This window comes from Pseudorasbora parva, chromosome 12 (genome assembly GCF_024679245.1).
Source record: "Pseudorasbora parva isolate DD20220531a chromosome 12, ASM2467924v1, whole genome shotgun sequence".
Taxonomy (NCBI): domain Eukaryota; kingdom Metazoa; phylum Chordata; class Actinopteri; order Cypriniformes; family Gobionidae; genus Pseudorasbora; species Pseudorasbora parva.
The window spans coordinates 18,001,637-18,021,773 of NC_090183.1; the positions used below are offsets into that span (position 1 = coordinate 18,001,637).

Genomic DNA, 20,137 nt, shown 5'->3' on the forward strand with positions numbered 1-20,137 from the left:
GTATCATCTGTAAAAAGCTATCATGAGTACCTTGCATACTTGGTTTTCACTTTCAATCAAGAGAGACTAATGATCTTACCATCTGACCAAGTATGGAGATAAATCCCTTCTGGTTCACCAAATGTGTTTTTTAGCATGAACCCAAATAGTGTTGGGGTAAGAAAGCAGGCCTGTTTGAAAACACTCTTGATGTTAAAGGTCCTGATGATGAGCAATCAAACTGAACAGTTCTCTCCATGTCTATGTAAAATGACTGAATCATGCTGAGCAATTTAAGTGGGCAACCAGTCTTTGATAGGACTGTGAACTGTCCACCTTCAAACACCTTGCCAGGTCTATCAAGGGGATTTGCAATAGCTGTTTCTATATTCTGCATTCTATTTTCCTGAAACTTTCACAGGGAGAAGATCATGTCTATTGTGGGGTGTTTTGATATGAAACCACAGCCTGACTCTGGATAATCCCAGTTTGCAAGTTATTGTAGACAAATTAGAATTACCTTTAGAATTTAAGACTTAAGCCAGTGATGTTTTAAAGAGAGATCCCGTTATAGTTATTGTAATCACTGTGATCCTCTTTATTTTTATACAGAGTGACAATGTTGCAGTCCATCATGTCTCAGGGTACTGTGCCTTCCTCCCAGCATTTGGAGAGTATTTTGTGCAGGTGACCTGCTAGCACACCTTTGAAGCAATTTACAACCTCTGGGGGAATTCCATCCAGTACTGATGCTTTTTTTGTGGGCAGACTATCAATGGCTTTGACTGGTATCTTCTGTGGTGGGCAAACCATCTAGAATCTCCATAATAGGCATCTGATTATGACTTGGAATGCAAAATCAGGAATGACATGGGCTCTGCCAAGAGGTGGGCGATATACCAGTAGACAAAATTAAAGATTCTAGATCAGATGAGGTGTTGGTCAAAGTACCTCTCTTTGCTAGTCTATGTATATAAACCCATCCATTAGTGAACTGATAGAATTTCATATTATCTAATTGTTTTGGCGAAGACTGCAATTTGGTTTATTTCAAGATTCATGTTGTAAAAGTCTGTAATAAGATTCAAGATTCGGGAGTGTTTTGGCAGCCTGAAAACCAGAGGCTGTCTTTTGTATTACCTCATTGGACCAAGATGGATTTATAGAACTGAGCAAAGAAATGTGCAAGTGGGAGCTAAAGGGATTCATAGACCTTTTGTAGGAAAACAAATAGATGATTCTGAAAAAGAAATGTCAGCATGGTCTAGAGCTGATGTGTGCAAAGTTTGGAGGACTAGGAGGAGTTTGAAAAATAACATTTTCATTAAAAAAATAAGGATACATTCACAACCTGATTGGTCAGCTTTTTAAGAACTTATGGAACATCCAAAACAATGCTGTTTACTGGGCTAAATGTGCTCGTTGTATGTGCATAGCCTGCATATGATAGTATTTTGACCTGCTGAGAACTCGTGAAGAGCTTATGAAATGTGTGAAGGAGACAGCGGCAGGAACGCTTCTGTCACAAACAAGCAAAGATCTGCTGCGAGGTAATGCGGTTCTGATGTCTGTTCCGAACTGTGATGGCAGCATTATGACGATGATGAGAACAGGTATGCACGAGCATTGACCTTTTTAGTGTCTCATCGTGCTATTTTTTTGGTTTGTTTATGTGTCTTTGGTCAGTGTTGCATTCATATTTCATTCGAACCGCACCAGAGTTTGTTTGGAAGTGGGCTGAGATCCAACTTTTTTAGTGTTCTCGATCCGCTTGTTTGGTCAAGTCAAGTTTATTTATATAGAGCTTTTTACAATGCAGATTGTTTCAAAGCAGCTTCACAGACAGGAAAATACAGCAACAGAATATGATTTGAGAAATCCCTCAGGAGAAAACGATGATGTCATCCAATTATTATTAGCTAATTTCAATTATCATAGAGTCAATGCGGGCAGATCAGTAAAAAAAAATGCATTTGATGTTATTAGCTGCTGAAATTTGATTGGTTGCTGGCCAATGGGTGGGTACAGAAAGTAAGTGAGGAAAGTATTCAGACCCTCTTAAATTTGTCACTCTTTGTTATATTGCAGCCATTTGCGAATGCATTTGCAATTTTTTTCTCATTAATGTACACACAGCACCCCATATTGACGGAAAAAACAGAATTGTTGACATTTTTGCAGATTTATTAAAAAAGAAAAACTGAAATATCACATGGTCCTAAGTATTCAGACCCTTTGCTCAGTATTTAGTAGAAGCACCCTTTTGATCTAATACAGCCATGAGTCTTTTTAGGAAAGATTTAACAAGTTTTTCACACCTGGATTTGGGGATCCTCTGCCATTCCTGCTTGTAGATCCTCTTCAGTTCTGTCAGGCTGGATTGTAAACGTTGGGGGACAGCCATTTTCAGGTCTCTACAGAGATGCTCAATTGGGTTTAAGTCAGGGCTCTGGCTGGGCCATTCAAGAACAGTCACAGAGTGGTTGTGAAGCCACTCCTTCATTATTTTGGCTGTATGCTTAAGGTCATTGTCTTGTTAGAAGGGGAACCTTCGGCCCAGTCTGAGGTCTTGAGCACTCTGGAGAAGGTTTTCATCCAGGATATCCCTCTACTTAAAACTGTAGTTTTAGCACCTCTATTGATAGAATTTTACGAAACTTGTTCTGCATCCTTAAAATGACATGTTTAATGATGTAAACTTGGACAATGTGTTCAGCAGCTATAGGTCAACTCTTAAAAATGGTCATTGCTTGATAACTGAGTATGGCAGATAACTCATGTCGGATACATCCATGTCATATTTGCATAGGCCATACTATTTGCATTGACAGTTTGACTGCCAAATAAAAATGGCCTATTAAACAATAAACTGTTGCTATTAACTGGTTATAACAGTTTTTGTGACATATGAGGACACAAATGTGTATAATGACATGGTATGACATAGATATTACAAGGAGAGGGTGACTTGTTATGAGGACATTGTCCATTGTCCCCACTTTTCAAAATACTTATAAATCATACAGGAGTTTAAAAAAAAAAAAAAAGTCAAAATGTTTCCTGTGATGGGTAGGTTTAGGGGTAGAGGCAGTGTAAAGGGATAGAAAATATGGTTTGTACAGTATACAATCCATTACGCCTTGTGTCACAAAAATGTGTGTGTGTGTGTGTGTGTGTGTGTGTGTGTGTGTGTGTGTGTGTGTGTGTGTGTGTGTGTGTGTGTGTGTGTGTGTGTGTGTGCGCGTGCGCGTGCGTGCGTGCGTGCGTGCGTGCGTGCGTGCGTGCGTGCGTGCGTGTGCGTGTGTGTGTGTGTGTGCAGACTCTTGAATTCTTCTTTGGCTCCATTTGTCACTTCTGTTTTTCAACTTGTGCATTAGTTTGGTATAAGCTATAAGCCTCTTTCACAACATGCAACACGCTCAATCACCTGCAAAGCCACCAACAGGGGTCTGACTGGTACCAACATTGTGCAACACACTGCAAAAACTAGGTTGACAGATGCTCAATGCCTATGGCTTGGTGTGTCAAGGTCTTTACCATTCATCTTTCCGTCTTCATTAGTTTACTTTGTTTCATTTGTGCTTCTTTGTGTAACAGTTCTGACTAATAATTGAAAAGCAAATGACATAATGCTATACTGTCGGCATTCAGCAAATACACAAGCCTTTGAATATCTAATAAACATTTTAAAGAGTCATGACAATATGTGTTTGAACACTAACATTGTACAGTATATTTGTGGTTACTACAACTGAGTTTGTAGGTTTAAGGGTGGCAACCATTGTAAGTACTCCTTTACAGTCACACCTAGTGGCTATTCTAAATGTACCCTCTTTTGCATCACAGTGTTTGTCTTTCTTAGGCATTGTGGTGTTTTAAACAAGGTTCTTATATTTTCTGCCACCACAGATCCATTTTGAAGTTGTTCAAACAGACATGTCATTGAGCTGAAGAATGTGTAATGACTGAGACTGGGACCGGACTCTTAGTCTCTTCCTCTCTAGGTCACTCATTAGTTGGGTCAGCAGACATGTCATTTGACTGATGGTTTGCACTGATGGTTGCAAATGATGGTTTGCATTTATCAGTTGACTGATAGTTGTGTCTTGCCTGACATCGAACGAGTCAGCAGACCTATGTCAGTGTGGGGTGGACATTCGACCACGGTAGATCTCTCCCTACCCTGAATGCAGATGTGCCCAGGTTTTCGAAAAGGCTTTTTGAGGTTTGTGCGGACAAGGAAAATAAGGACAATTGTCATTAAGGACAATTAAAGAAAAAAAGAAAATCGCTCACTTGACTGAATAACTTAAGGATTAACATATAATTTATGCAGTTGAGAATGTGTTGGATAACCATAAAAATGTTATCCTACCTGTTATCCTAAAATGTTATCTTACCTGTTAGACCTAAAAATCTTAAAGCACTGTTTACAAGGTTGCATTGGTCAAAAACAACAACAACAACAACAACAACAAATATTGGTGCATTTTGACAGGGCAAGTTAAGATTTGAACTGTTCTGCCAGGGCCAATAGAAAAAAAATTGAGCCCTGATATATTCACTCTGGGTTAAAAACAAACCAAGTTGGGTTGGAAATGGACAAGCCCATAAATTAGGTTGTTTGAATGGGTCCGTTTTACACAAGGCTGACTCCAGCTCCTTTTTCGCCAGCTCATTCACCGAACTATCCGTTCCACCTTAAAATGTCGGATGTCTGTTAACCTCTCCCTCTCAGAGCCTTTGGTCATATTTTTTAAAGGAATAGTTGTGAGGTTGTAATTCATGCAGCAGTTTACATTAAACTAAAGACATATAGCCCTGTACTCCAAGCTTTTTTTGTGTGTGGCATTGATGGCATTTGTGTTTGCATCTGTCATTTTTGTTCTTTATTAGAAAATATCAATTACTCCATTCTGACAATTCATTGCATATAAATAAAGTTCATTCTCTAACCAAATCCTGCATTATAAATTTTTTATGTGTTACTGTTGAAATATCATACCCAGAACATGACACGCTTTGTGCCGACAAACCATACTGGAGGTAGCATTATTTTATTACTTCACAAGTTCTCAAAAAAACAAGCACGTAGAGGGAAAGATTGTCACGTCACAGACAAGGGAAAATGGTGCGAGGACTCATGTGCAGGAGAAAGATGATTTAATACAAAATAAAACAAACTCAAAACAACAACCCACGAGGGGGAAAAACACATAATAGAATAATAAAATATAAACTTAAACAAACCAACAGAATCACGGGGAGGACGGAAGACGCAGACATTACACAAGGATCCAACACAGACTGACAAACACAAGGAGCTTATAAAGGGAAGAAATCAAGAGGGAACAGGTGGGAGAAATCAACACTAATCAAATAACAAGGGGGAGGGATCAGACAATGACAGGAGCACATGCAAGACATGACAAAACCCACATGTGCACACAAGACAGGACAGGCAAGTGACATTACCCCCTCCTTAAGGAGCGGCTACCAGACGCTCCACTAGGGACGGGTGGGACAGACCAGGGCGGGACGGAAGGGACACACCAGGGCTTGACGGGAGGGACAGACCAGGGCGGGACGGGAGGGACAGACCAGGGCGGGACGGGAGGGACAGACCAGGGCGGGACGGGACGGGAGGGACAGACCAGGGCGGGACGGGACGGGAGGGACAGACCAGGGCGGGACGGGAGGGACAGGCCAGGGCGGAACGGGAGGGACAGACCAGGGCGGAACGGGAGGGACAGACCAGGGCGGAACGGGAGGGACAGACCAGGGCGGAACGGGAGGGACAGACCAGGGCGGAACGGGAGGGACAGACCAGGGGGGCACGGGAGGGACAGACCAGGGGGGCACGGGAGGGACAGACCAGGGGGGCACGGGAGGGACAGACCAGGGGGGCACGGGAGGGACAGACCAGGGGGGCACGGGAGGGACAGACCAGGGGGGCACGGGAGGGCCAGACCAGGGCGGGACGGGAGGGACAGACCAGGGCGGGACGGGAGGGACAGACCAGGGTGGGACGGGGAAAACAAACAAGGAAGGAACAGACAAGGGAGGGGACAACAAGGGAAACATGAGGAAAACAAAAAGTTCAGGAGACCATGGTGGCCCACAAAGTTCAGACACCCAGGGAGGCGCTGTCAGAGCAGGGTGCCGGTTTTGCGCGGGCAGGGCAGGGCGCCGGGGCGGCGCAGTCAGAGCAGGACGCGTCAGCGGCGCACGGAGAGCAGGACGCCTCAGCGGCGCAGGGAGAGCAGGACGCCTCAGCGGCGCAGGGAGAGCAGGACGCCTCAGCGGCGCACGGAGAGCAGGACGCCCCAGCGGCGCACGGAGAGCAGGACGCCCCAGCGGCGCACGGAGAGCAGGACGCCCCAGCGGCGCACGGAGAGCAGGACGCCCCAGCGGCGCACGGAGAGCAGGACGCCCCAGCGGCGCACGGAGAGCAGGACGCCCCAGCGGCGCACGGAGAGCAGGACGCCCCAGCGGCGCAGGGAGAGCAGGACGCCCCAGCGGCGCAGGGAGAGCAGGACACCCCAGCGGCGCACGGAGAGCAGGACGCCTCAACGGCGCAGGCAGAGCAGGGCGCCAGGGAGGCGCGAGCAGAGCTGGACGCCTGGGAGGCGCGGTGAGAGCTGGACGCCTGGGAGGCGCGGTGAGAGCTGGACGCCTGGGAGGCGCGGTGAGAGCAGGACGCCTGAGAGGCATCTCCGGCCCAGCGGCGTCCACCGGAATGCGATCCACCAGCACAGGGACCACCGGAACACTATCCACCGGAACAGAGACCACCGGCATCGGGACCACCGGAACACGATCCACCGGTACAGGGACCACCGGAACACGATCCACCTGTACAGGGACCTCCGGAACACGATCCACCAGAATAGAGACCACCGGAACACGATCTACCGGTACAGGGACCTCCGGAACACGATCCACCGGAATAGGGACCACCGGAACACGATCCACCGGAATAGGGACCACCGGAACACGATCCACCGGTACAGGGACACCCGGAACACAGTCCACCGGCTTAGGGACCACCGGAACATGATCCACCGGCACTGGGACCACTGGAATACGATCCGCCAGTATTGGGACCACCGGAACACGATCCGCCGGCACTGGGACCACCGGAATACGATCCGCCGGCACTGGGACCACCGGAACACGATCCGCTGGCACTGGGACAACCGGCACAGGGACCACCGGCACAGGCACGGAGGGAGACTTCCTTCTCCTCCATTTCAGGACCACTGGAACACGATCTGCCGGTACTGGGACCACCGGAACACGATCCGCCGGCATCGGGACCACCGGAACACGATCCGCCGGCATCGGGACCACCGGAACACGATCCGCCGGCATCGGGACCACCGGAACACGATCCACCGGCATCGGGACCACCGGAACACGATCCACCGGCATCGGGACCACCGGAACACGATCCACCGGCATCGGGACCACCGGAACACGATCCACCGGCATCGGGACCACCGGAACACGATCCACCGGCATCGGGACCACCGGAACACGATCCACCGGCATTGGGACCACCGGAACACGATCCACCGGCACAGGGTCCACCGGAAGTGGATCCACAGGTACCACCGGACTCCGGAGAGGGGCCCTCCTCCGCTGTCCAATGAAATAATCCACAGTCACCTCGAATGTTGCCCCCTCCAGTGCCCTCATTACAGTCCAATCGAATGGTTTGTCGAGGGCATAATTGAAGAGCTCCTTAAGAGTCTCATCTCTGTATCCCAGTCCCTCTGCAGCCCTCTTAAACTCCTGTGCAAATTCCCTCAGATCAGTTCCTTGTTGCCGCATAGCTCTAAGGGAGCTAAACTGGACTATACGGTCCCAGAGGGGACAGGAGATAGCAGAGGGAGGGGATTGCGGTGACCTCTTTCTCCGCTGAGTCCTCATATTGGTTGGATCCTTCTGTCACGTCACAGACAAGGGAAAATGGTGCGAGGACTCATGTGCAGGAGAAAGATGATTTAATACAAAATAAAACAAACTCAAAACAACAACCCACGAGGGGGAAAAACACATAATAGAATAATAAAATATAAACTTAAACAAACCAACAGAATCACGGGGAGGACGGAAGACGCAGACATTACACAAGGATCCAACACAGACTGACAAACACAAGGAGCTTATAAAGGGAAGAAATCAAGAGGGAACAGGTGGGAGAAATCAACACTAATTAAATAACAAGGGGGAGGGATCAGACAATGACAGGAGCACATGCAAGACATGACAAAACCCACATGTGCACACAAGACAGGACAGGCAAGTGACAAAGATAAGTTCATTCTCTAACGAAATCCCTCATTACAACATTTTCTGATGTGTAATTGTTGAAATATCATATCCAGAACATGCCTTCCCATGCCACCTCCAGAATGCTTTTCGGCACATACACTGTAAAAAATTATTTAGAAAAAAAGTTACCTGGTTGCCTTAAAATTTTGAGTTCATAGAAATAAAATTTTGAGTTATTACAATGAACATTTTTTGAGATTCTACAACCTCTATTAAAAGATTATTAAAAGATTTTGTAAGCATATTGGGTAATTGTGTGTGTTTTATTTCTGAAACATGCCAAATAGTGCTATTTTCATGATTTATCACATTTTTTATGTGGTTCGGATACAATAATATTAATAATATTTAAGTTAAACCAGCAAAAACAGACAATTTTTTTACAGTGTACAGTTGCATGGGAAGGCATGTTCTGGGTATGATATTTCAACAACTACACAAAAATGTTATAATGCATTTTGTTAGATAATGAACTTATCTATCTCTCTACGTGCTCATTTTTTTGAGAACTTTTGAAATAATAAAATATATGTCTGTTTATAGACTGGCTATATGTCTTTAGTTTAATGTAAACTGCTTTCTGAATTACAACCTTACAACTATTCCTTTAAAAAATACGACCAAAAGCTCTGAGAGGGAGGGGTTAACAGACATCCGACATTTTAAGGTGGACCGGGTAGTTCAGTGTTTTTAACCTAGCATTTTTTAGAGTGTTAACGGGCATAGGTAAATGCAATGTTTATTGTTATGGTTTCACAAGCAAGGACCACGCCACAACCATGAATGTTGGAGAATTTGATGAAGAAAGTTAGAGATGAATAAGGAGAGTATGAAGGGTATGGAGGAAAGGGTGGTATTCAGATTGATCTGGTGTTGGTGGTCTGGATACTCAGAGTAATAATAGCGGTAATAGGGGGTATCATGTAGATGAATGTTGGCTAAGTAATAGGTCCCCCCCACCCCATACAACATGGAAGGGAAGAGAAGAGAAGAGAAAAGAGAAAAGGGGATGGTAAGGATAGTTGAATGGATGAGACAGTAGCCTAGTCATGGATTGACTAGCCTGGATTGACTGTAGTGAGAAAGGAAGGGATGGTTCGAGAGAATGAGACAAATGCGTAATAAATGTTAAAATGTATAGCTTTTAATTATACTGTAATGCTGAATGGTTATAATTAACAGCTAAAATTGAGTTACAAAAAAATGTGATTAATTAGTAAAAAAAAAAGTATGGATTAAAGGCACTTTTTATAAATAAAACGTCTTCACATTAGACTGAATGCAGAGTAAACCACACATTCAGTCATCTAAGTGCTTAGCCAACATTATTGATATTTTAAATCTTTAAGACGTGTTAAAAAAAACAATTAATCAAAGACTTCTGTCAGCAACATGCCTCTTATTGAACCACTTAAAAATGACATTGTGTTGGCTTGAGGAAAAAAAACTCTTAGACTAGGCAGTGGATTGTTACTCATACTTACTGTACAGAAAAATACTGCTGAGACTACAGATACACAGAGTAGAGATGAACTAGGGTACAACGGGGCTAAAGGCAAGAAAGGTGCTTTTCACTACTCCCAAAGTGTATGGTTACAGAAAAAAAAAATGTTTGTATTGAACGCTGATGGAGCAACATATTTTGTGTGAAAATAAATCATAAAAGTGGTTTGTTTTGTTTAAAAAATTAAAATATATATATATATATATTCCAATACTGTCACTAAAATATGTTAATATTGAAATATATTTAAAAAATGCAAAAACTTTTTTTTTAAGTAAAGATTCTGAAATTAAGGAGATCCAATACAAATGTAATACAGTTTAGTACAGTTTACTACAGTTTAGTAACTAAATTATATTTTATTTTATTATATGATTAGATTTCATTAATATCATATTTTTAAATATGATTGTTTTATTTTAAATTTGGGCATTATCTCAAAGGTGGACACCAAACTTAATATGATTACCATCTGAATCTAACCATGTCATGTCAACAAAGTCAGGCAGCCCTAACAGCAGATGCACTTTTTACCAAATACCAAACTTACATTTTCTTCCGCTATTGAAAAACTGTCATTTTGTCTAAAAATATAAACATTTATTTTATCGATTCTCATTTGCCACTTAAATCTACAACATTTTATATTAGAATCAACATTAAATATTAGATCAAATTAGCGCAGAATCAACTTAGCGTTGTTGCCCTCGCATCAAGGATCAAATTAATTTCCACGTGCATCTTGAAAAGCAGATGTAAACTAAATAAAAGAATAAGCAAGTGTATAACTGATCTCTTGCCGCTTGAAGATAACCTTCATCTATGCGGGTATCAAAGCACATTCAACTATGAGTATGGTGGCTGGGTTTCACCAGGGTCTCAGGTGCTTATGTGCTAGATTTGTGCTCACTATTATTCACACTAGGGCAGATCATCCTAAATTCAAATCTGCTCAAATCTGCGTAGGTTCACAGTTGTTGTTCAGATAACATAATATTTAGATTTTCTATTAAATAATCTAATCTTTTTCTTTGTATCAACTACATTTGTTTTTGTTTAAATTAACCCAGCAGCCGGGTTAGGCTACTTACTTTTAGTTAAACCAACACATTTATTTATTTATTTTACAGTGTGATTGTGTCTTTAATACTTTTTTGCAACTTTTTTGCATGTTAACCTGATGCAATAATATATTTTAATAAAAATAAAATAAAAATGTATAAATGGAAAAGGTATGTCTCCACATTATGTTTTTGCTGGAGGAAAACAAATAGTGTGAAGAGGTAAACAGTGAAAACCTTACAGTGTATGGGTAAATGTCTTTATATCACTCCTGCATCACATTATGTATCTGCATTTATGACAAAGAGCTGGCGATGCAGATATCATGAAAATCTATCTATAAACACACACTTGTCCTCTGTTTCTGACGCTGACTCTAAGCCGCTGCGGACTGAAGAGCACACTGAATAGTGAAGGGGAGCTTAAAGGGGACTGAGGCAAAAATTAGTGTATAGTTTATGGAGCTAATCACAATTTTTTTTATGGAGGGCCTAGTGACGCCCCTGGTACTGGCAACATGTGAGAAATGCCGATAAGCAAGGAAAAGTGAAGGTACGCTACAGCTTAAAATATAGAAGTGTCCCACTTTGAGCACTGGTCATATTAAATTAAATTTTTGAAAAATGTATATAGCACATTATTTACATTTATCTGGAAAAAAAGCCATTCATTGTTTCCCGCAATTTAAATATCTGTGTAAATACATTTATACTGCTCTATGCATTAAATGTCCTGTGAAACCTGTCTTTTAATTTGAAATCATATTTGGCACTTGGATGCTCTATTACTCTGTGTGGTGAAAAGCTAATATATTTTATTATTAATGCTACAATTTATGCTACATAAATCCTCTTATATATGTCAAAACATCGAGGAAATGTTGATTTCTCAATGCATGACCACTTTAACTTTAACACATTTTGAATCTGACACCTCCTACAACCTTTTCATCCTCTAAAAATAGATTTATTCTAAAAATTCAATTTATATTAACTCTCTTTAACTATTATGTACTTTATTATTGTACATTATTCATGTTGTATTTTAAAACACTTGTGCTGCTACTGAGGTGGATACGAGTAAGATTAGGGACAGGTTTGGTGGTATGGGTATAGGTTTAAGGGTGGTTTGGAAGGGTCAACCGTGCAACTATAGATTTAATTAAATAAATTAAATACAGTTGTAATTAATATGCATAAAAATATAAGTACAATGTAAAATGTACATGTATGTAAATAATAAGTGCATCGTATCAAATAATTATTTAAAAGGTTAGTCCATAAGCAGTTCAAGTATTTAAATCCGCCTAATATAAAGTGGGACCAAGTGGGATAGTTATCCGAGTGCTCAGCCATCAAAATAATCCTTTGTTGGACTCCTGCTCCACACCTGTGCAAACCCATATTTCGGGAACAACATGGGAATTTGAAAACTAGTGCATTGAGGTGCATTAAAGCAACATTAGTAACAGTGTTTGTAATATGATTATGGCCCTATAGTGCAAAAGTACTTTATGGTTTCCCTACCACCCCCACTATTTATTATTAATTAAATGAAGTACAAGCAGCTGCCCAAAATAATTACACATGAGAATTTTGAATGAATATTAAGAATGAATATGAATGTACACAGAGACACTAAAAAATGAATGGCGACATTTTTTTTACAAGCTTCTATTGACAACATTTTTAATTAGCCTTAATTTATGTGTAACTTTATGTGGGCCAGTGTACATATAAATTCACACATTTACATGCCTGCCAACTGAATCTTTTTTAATGCATTTTCTTTTCTTTTTTTTTCTTTTTTATTATTAAACTATTCTTTGTCTCAGTCTCTCAACCTTTCTCTCTTGGCAGCTGTGTGCCTGGTGCTGGGCTGTTTGATTTTCCCAGATGGCTGGGATGCAGAGGTCATCCGGGATATGTGCGGAGAGGAGACAGGAAAGTACACACTGGGAAACTGTTCAGTTCGCTGGGCTTACATACTGGCCATCATCGGCATCCTAGATGCTCTCATCCTGTCCTTTCTTGCTTTTGTCCTTGGAAACCGCCAGAACGACTTTATGCACGATGAAATCAAGGCTGAAAATAAAGGTGAGGGGGCCTACAGATCACTGTTTATGCATGCAGCCTTATAAAATGAGCTGATAACATCATTCATAACCAATCAATAAAGGGGTTATTGATTAAATGACAAAACAGTTACAGGGTTGCTGTGGATTTTTGTGATATGTTTGGGATAGCCGTCATGTTTTGTTTGCTCCTCTTTGGTTACTGGTATGATTTGTAAATAAGCCTGAGTGTCTGGGGACACTTTTACACATTTACACTTGGTCATCATAACCAGGGTTGTAGCACCAAATGTTGGGCCCCAGTCACAGAACCGAGAGGTGGGCCCCTAACAACTATGTAATTTTGTCATATAAATATTATGGATTATCAATATATATTTGTGCCCCCCCCCCCCCCTCGCTGAGGGCCACTGTTACTCAATTCCACTATTAGCCCCTGTCTGACGCCCCTGAATAACTATCACTTCAGGGTTTGTTTTAAGATGTATTTGAGATGCAACTATTTAAAATAAAAAAGTAATCTGCTTGTTCATGTCACATATGCAAGCGTTATTCCTTCCAAATAGGAATATGTAAGCATATGGAAGATTGTAGCCCCACAATCCACTTTCGAGTGAGCAATAATGGATGAGACGGATGGAGCAACTGCGAAACTCAAACATTAATTGAAAAAGAAAGTGTTATCATCAGCATGGAAGAAATGCATGAGCAAAATGTGATCAAAAAGTGCAATAATTATAGGGGTATAGCTTTTCATTGGGCCAGTACCTTTAAAGGACAACCCTTGTTTTGTGGATACATATTTATTTAGCTAGGAGCAAAAACATTCTCAATTGGATCTGAAGAAGAAGAAGAAGAAGAAGAAGAAGAAGAAGAAGAAGAAGAAGAAGAAGAAGAAGAAGAAGAAGAAGAAGAAGAAGAAGAAGAACCCCAATGGTCATGGTTACATTCACACTCTAAAAAAAATGTTGGGTTAAAAACAACCCAGGTTGAGTTGAAAATGGACAAATCCAGGGAAAATGGACAAACACCAAACCCAAAGGGTTGTTTGAATGGGTCCATTCCCTGGGTTCAAACAACTCAATTTCTGGGTTTGTCCATTTTCAACCCAACTTGGGTTGTTTTAAACCCAGCATCTTTTTTAGAGTGCATGATTCCATGAAGATAAGAGGATCTCCTTTTCTCTCCCAAGCAACTTAGCACTCCACAGTTGTTCATGCCACACACATGTTGCCTATCACCCTTTCTCTCTGCTTATTAATTTGCAAAGAGGGTGTGGAGATGACAGAAATAAGATGAGAATGTGTGTGCACAATATCTGTGATATCTGGGCCATAGGTTATGGAAATCAATACAGACCTTGTGGGAGGTTGAGTAAAAGGTGAATAATGACTCGAAAAAAAGAGTCAGTGTTCAGAAGTTATCAATTATTATTATGTTTTGAATTATGCTTTGTAGCTGTGTGTTGTAATGTTTTTGTTGTAAAAATTATTTCATGGTATTATTTCATATACCATTATTTCATAAAAAAAGATTGTATTTTATTGACAAAATATTTTAGTTGGTCTTGGATATTTTTTTAAGCTCTCATTTGGTCATGTTGCAATGTATGAGAGCTATGGGGAATGTCCTATGGGGAATGTTGTCGCATTTCACTTCCATTCTTCCGGGGGAAATTAAGAAAAAAGTATACACTCTATACATGAAACAAAACCACATAATTGTACTAGACATGTGAAATTAATGTGGGGAAAAATAAATACTCTGAACCCCAAATGGATATACACAAAGAAAAGAAAGTCAAAGAGTGTTAGCTTAACTCTCCCCTACTCAGCAAGACGTCCCTTACAAAAATCTGTCTCACACTGATTTTCGTTTACTTATAGTAGAAATGTATGCGATTTTAAAAGCAGTCTTCAGGATTACTAGAAAGTGACTGGCAGGTGAGTTTTATCAAGGTTAGAGCTTAAATTTGCAAGGAGGTGGGCGATGGACCTTGAGGGCCAGAGTTGAGAACCCCTTGAGTAGTGTATGTTTACAAGTGGGTAAATAAATTACGCATTTACGAATATAGGTCTAGTTTTAAAGCCTTTCCACGCCAGGAACTATAAAGATAACTAACAATAACTATAACTATATAGCAGATGATAACATTCTGTTTATTATCCACCTTAATTTAACTGTAAGAGAGTTTGTGACCATTTGTAACCTGAATGTGCAAGGCTTCCTGTGTCAGTTGGCTCCAGTTATTTTACCTGTGCAGAAACCATCTGTTATGCTGCTTGATATTGCGCACTGGTATTTGTTATCATATTATTTAACTGTATTATCATAATCAGGTCTTTACATTAACTTTTTTTGCTCACAAGCCACTGTGGCTAGTGGTTTTCCAAAGTTACTGAAAGTTACGTCTCAACATTTTCACAGGCCATAATTTTGACAGATACCATGGGAAAATAAACTGCCATATTATAATATTATCTTGTAATTTGGCAGCAGGAATATAAGGCTACTGTAACTTTAAGACCTGCACAGACCCATTATACTGTTAAGCATACAATCTTTCTCAACTGTTTACGTTCACTTCAAATATAACTGACTGTGTTAATGTGAATACTCGCCAAGACCAGCATTGTGACATTATTTTGTGTGTATCTGACTGTTAAAAACATGTTGGAGACTCAACACTGCTGAAAGGGAATATACTTGAATTTGACGGGTGTTAATGTCAAGCCCTGATCATAATTATAAACACGTGGGTTTGCACTGCAAATAGTTTTACCGTTTACTGCATTTTGTTATTCTTCTAGTTAGTTACCTATAGTGGCAAATTAATTGGAAGTCTCGCATATTCAAAGAAAATATAGCTGCTGAATAGTTGTGTGTTGCAGTTTTGTTGTCTGGCACTTTAAATGCTCAAGCGCTTTAAAGTTTGGAGGATTCTGATTGGGTATCAGTGGTTGTATCGTTCATCAGCTGAAAAAAAAATACTTATAACGACTTATATATAAAATATAATGTGTCTTTGCACTCTTCTTTTGAAGGCTTTGTGGAGAAAATGCTGTATTAAATAATACAAACTCTTTGCACAACACACATACACACACATTGGGTTTAAATTTTTTATGGGGATATTCCATAGACATAATGATTTTTATACTGTATATTCTATCCCCTACCCATTCTACCCATTACAACAAAACGTCTCTGTTACTGATGTAACTCTCTTTCCCTGAAGGAGGGAACCGAGACATTACATGGAAAAGATTGACGTTATGGGATCTCTCTTGAAAGCCCAATCACCTTTAAGTGGTAACAAAACAAGCCAATAGAAATTGGCAAGTGAGATTTGTATGGCAAGCCACTCCCCGTATATACGTGTGTAATAAATTTGCATGCAACTCACTCACTTGGTACAGAGTTGTGGCAGGTGGGATGTAATGTCTCTGTTCCCACTGCCAGGGAACAAGAGTTCTCTATCACTCAGCCATGTTCAATGTTACATCAAAAAGACCATTGTTATGAGGCCCCCATGTAAAGCCTTACAACTGCTAACCATTGCAAGGACAGGACAGAAATTTCCAAGAGGAAGGTTGATAGCTACTGTTCCTTTCTGACACAGCCATGACTGGTTGGATAACACTGGGGAAGCGTGGCGAGTCCAGGTGGAAAAGGACACTACAGAGATCCCTTCCTGCCTGTAGGGAGGCAACATGTGGAATATACACATATGGACTGACCCGTGGGGCAGTGCTACATATGAAAGATCACAGCCATAAGCCTTGCCTGGACAGGGATTGAACCATTACCAATGCAAATTGGGGAATAAAATCTGCCCAGGGAATATTTTTGCAGACAGGGAAACAGTATCTTGGAAGAATACACATATGGGTTTATCAGGTGGGAATCACAACATATGGGGCAGTTGTCTGACAGAGAGAAGCACTGCACACCAAAGCCCAGGAGGAGGCAACACTCCAAAGGGACAAGGCAAACCTTGGGAACTCAACTGACTGCAGTACATTTTCTTCAGGCTTGTAAGTACCACAGAGAGGTCCCAAGAGGGGATGAGGCATGGCAGAGGAGGATTCAGTCTCCTTCACGCCTCTCAGAAACCTGATGATCAGGTCAAAGAAATACTATCTACTTCATCGTAATGTGCCACAATAGCAGCAACATAAATTTTCAAGCTGGAATGAGACAGCCTTCACTCCAACCTTTTTTTGCAGGAAAGAAATCTGATCTGGCATTTGGGAAGAACACCAATCAACAAACAGACATAAGCTTCAAGGCATGAGCTCGCTACTTAGAGGGGGCTATGGCTCAAGTGATTGTCTCTACTACTACTGGTGATAGACCACTTAATTCTGCCACAGTGCAACATGATGCCCCATCAGGTCTTTCCTCAGGGAAATCCGCCAGGGAGGGGCTTACCTGTGGAATGTCAAGTCCGAAAACCAGGTCAGGGTGGGCCTGTAGTGCACAACCTTCAAGACCTGCTGTGAAGAGAGGCGAATAGGTCTACCTGCGGGTTGCCAAAACATCCCCATATCAGCTGGACCACCTGGGGATGAAGTCTCCATTGTCCTGGGAGTTTGACTTTCGTGAGAGCGAGACAAATGCTTGCAGAGGGTAAATGGCACAGAGCAACCTGAGTCGCTGCTGACTCCAGAGGAGGAGATGGTGGGCGAGGGGCAACATGTGATGTGAACGTAGACCCTTCTGATGGTTGATGTATGCCACCATTGCTGTGTTCTCTGTCCAGACCAACACATGCTTGCCCTGCAACAATGGTCAAAACCAGCATAGGGCCAGCAGTACTGGTGGCAAACTCAAGGCAATCGATGTGCCACTTCAGTCAGGGTCCTGCCCAGGAGCCTAAAGCTAAGCGCCAATTGTATACAGCGCCGTTACTGGAGGCATCCGTTTTAACAACAAAGTGACTCGACATCCGGTCCTCCATGGGAGCCCCAAATGAGATGCTAGGTCCCCCATGGGAGTGACCCGCGGCCGCAACAGGAAAATCCACAGCATGTGATGTGTAAGAGGAGTGGGAGGCCTGTTGGGAGCTGGGCCAAAGGGAGAGCTCCCACTATAATCCTCAGATCATAGGATGCTTGCTTTTTTTAGGGAAACTGCTCTTTTATTAATTGAAGCACCCAGGGGTGTGATTGCTGCACTTAACCATGCAAGTTTGCTTTCTTATGCGACACACATCGCTGAATGCCTCTCCAACTTAGAGCTGCTTCCTCTTCTTGTCAGCTCACACAAAGGCACATGGTGGCTCCTTGCAGTTCAAAGGCACATTCAGCTCTGAAGCAAAAGGCTTAATGAGGGAGTAACCTGCCGTAGCGGTGGGATGTACTCAGTAACAGGCTGAAGACTCAAAAGATGAAATCATAATACCAAACCAAACACCATACCAAACATTGTATCTTTAATTGTTATATTCAGGAACAGCCAAATGGAAACACACACAAACATAACAGTGACTGGACAAAGACTGGGCTGAAACTAAGGGCTTATATACTCAGGCAAACTTGACAAAAAGGGGTGGCGGGAAACTGAACAAAGGAGCACAGGAACAAATCAAAATACAACCTGAAAGCTCAATCACAAACAGAACCATGACACATGAAAGCGTATATACTTGTATGCATGGGGAGTGGATTGCCATGCAAATCTGACTCGCCAATGTCCATTGGCTTGTTTTGTTACCACTTGCTCTCAAGCGAGATCCCATAACGTCAGTCTTGTCAACATAACTGAATGTGACTGACTGATAGGGATCTTTCTTTCTTTTCTTTTTTTTTAGATCACTTGTAACAAAAAAAAAACAACAACAATATATTCACCAGGACAAGGTTTTCAGATATTGACATATTTTGGGGACATTTCGTCCCCATATAGGGTTCACCAGGATAACACACACACACACACTCACACCTTACTAAACAACCACTTCTATTCTGTCTTCACAGATTTGGCAGTATCCAGGGTAAGTTGTTCTGCTGCTATAACTCTCGTGCTTGTGTGGTTGTGTGAAGTTGTTGTGGTACAAACATTAGTCTTGTAGTACCTTCCTTACTATGTACTCTCTGTTGTCATGGTTAGAATTCAGTTTAGATTATTTAATCACCATTTTAGCAGACATATTATTTTTGAATATAATTCAATGGGTAGACAATGAACACAAATCATAGCAAGACAGTTTATAGCAGGAAAAATACTGCATGAAAAAGTGCATGTGTCAAAAGCTATGTTGCAGTGCATGGAAGCAAATATCTGTCCTGCTATTTGTGAATATAGTGGCAATGCATAACTCTCCGTAATTTATTTATTTGCCAAACTATGACCATTTCCTTCACATCTGCCACTCACTGAGAGTTTCATAGTATTTTGTTTTCTTCTCAAGGAAATTTAATTAAAAAAAATTAAAAAAAATTAAACTGTTGAAGACAGACCTAATGTAAGTACATTAACTATCCGAGGCTGTTAATCAATAGTTTATGCATTGGTAAAAGTCATTGATTTGCATTATTTCAACAAAATTATATTTGTATTATATACTTACATTTATTCTTTAAAAAAATGTATTAGGAGTGCCAAACTTTTACATTTATTCTAATTATATAGTACTTATATTTCATTTATAATAGGCTACCATGTTAAATATAAACTAAAAACTAAACCATTTAGTTGTGTTGCTGTGTCATTACTCTATATAGAGCGAACATGAATCCCATCCAACGTATCTGCACCAGGTGCATTTTTGACATAACACACACCCAGTATGCCCACTTTAAAAAGTCACCGCTTGCCACTGATGTACAGTATCTTTGCAGTGTTAACAACTCAACACTGCATATTTGATACACCTGATGGTTGGTATTTTATGTTTACAGTAAAATGTGTATTACAGCATTATCAGAGGATTATTAACAGCAATTTTCTTCCTCAGCTGCCTCTACGTGTAGGGTCTTCTCTTCGAGTGGATGGAGTAAGCTTAATTTTAGTACAGTTTAATTTCACTGTATCCTATCAATTGATCCATTCCCTCACAAAAAAATGCATGCAGTCATAGCATGTAGCTTTAATCCTTACAAAGGAACTTCATACTTGGAATATTTTCTGCTTCTGTCAGTTCCAGTTCTGATCAAATAATGGTGTTTTACTCT

At 41.3% G+C, this 20,137-nt stretch overlaps 1 protein-coding gene across 4 annotated transcripts in view; it reads left to right on the forward strand.

Annotated features, from left to right (window-relative positions):
• Nucleotides 1-20,137, forward strand: part of lhfpl4a (LHFPL tetraspan subfamily member 4a) — a 54,149-nt gene that overhangs the window by 20,948 nt on the left and 13,064 nt on the right. For 2 of the 4 annotated variants that reach the window (XM_067459394.1, XM_067459393.1), the window contains exons 2-4: nucleotides 12,745-12,981; nucleotides 18,941-18,957; nucleotides 19,921-19,959. In XM_067459394.1, coding sequence (XP_067315495.1) covers nucleotides 12,745-12,981; nucleotides 18,941-18,957; nucleotides 19,921-19,959 — 293 coding nt within the window. The remainder of the gene's footprint in view (nucleotides 1-12,744; nucleotides 12,982-18,940; nucleotides 18,958-19,920; nucleotides 19,960-20,137) is intronic. The other 2 variants (XM_067459395.1, XM_067459396.1) reach the window with 2 other exon arrangements.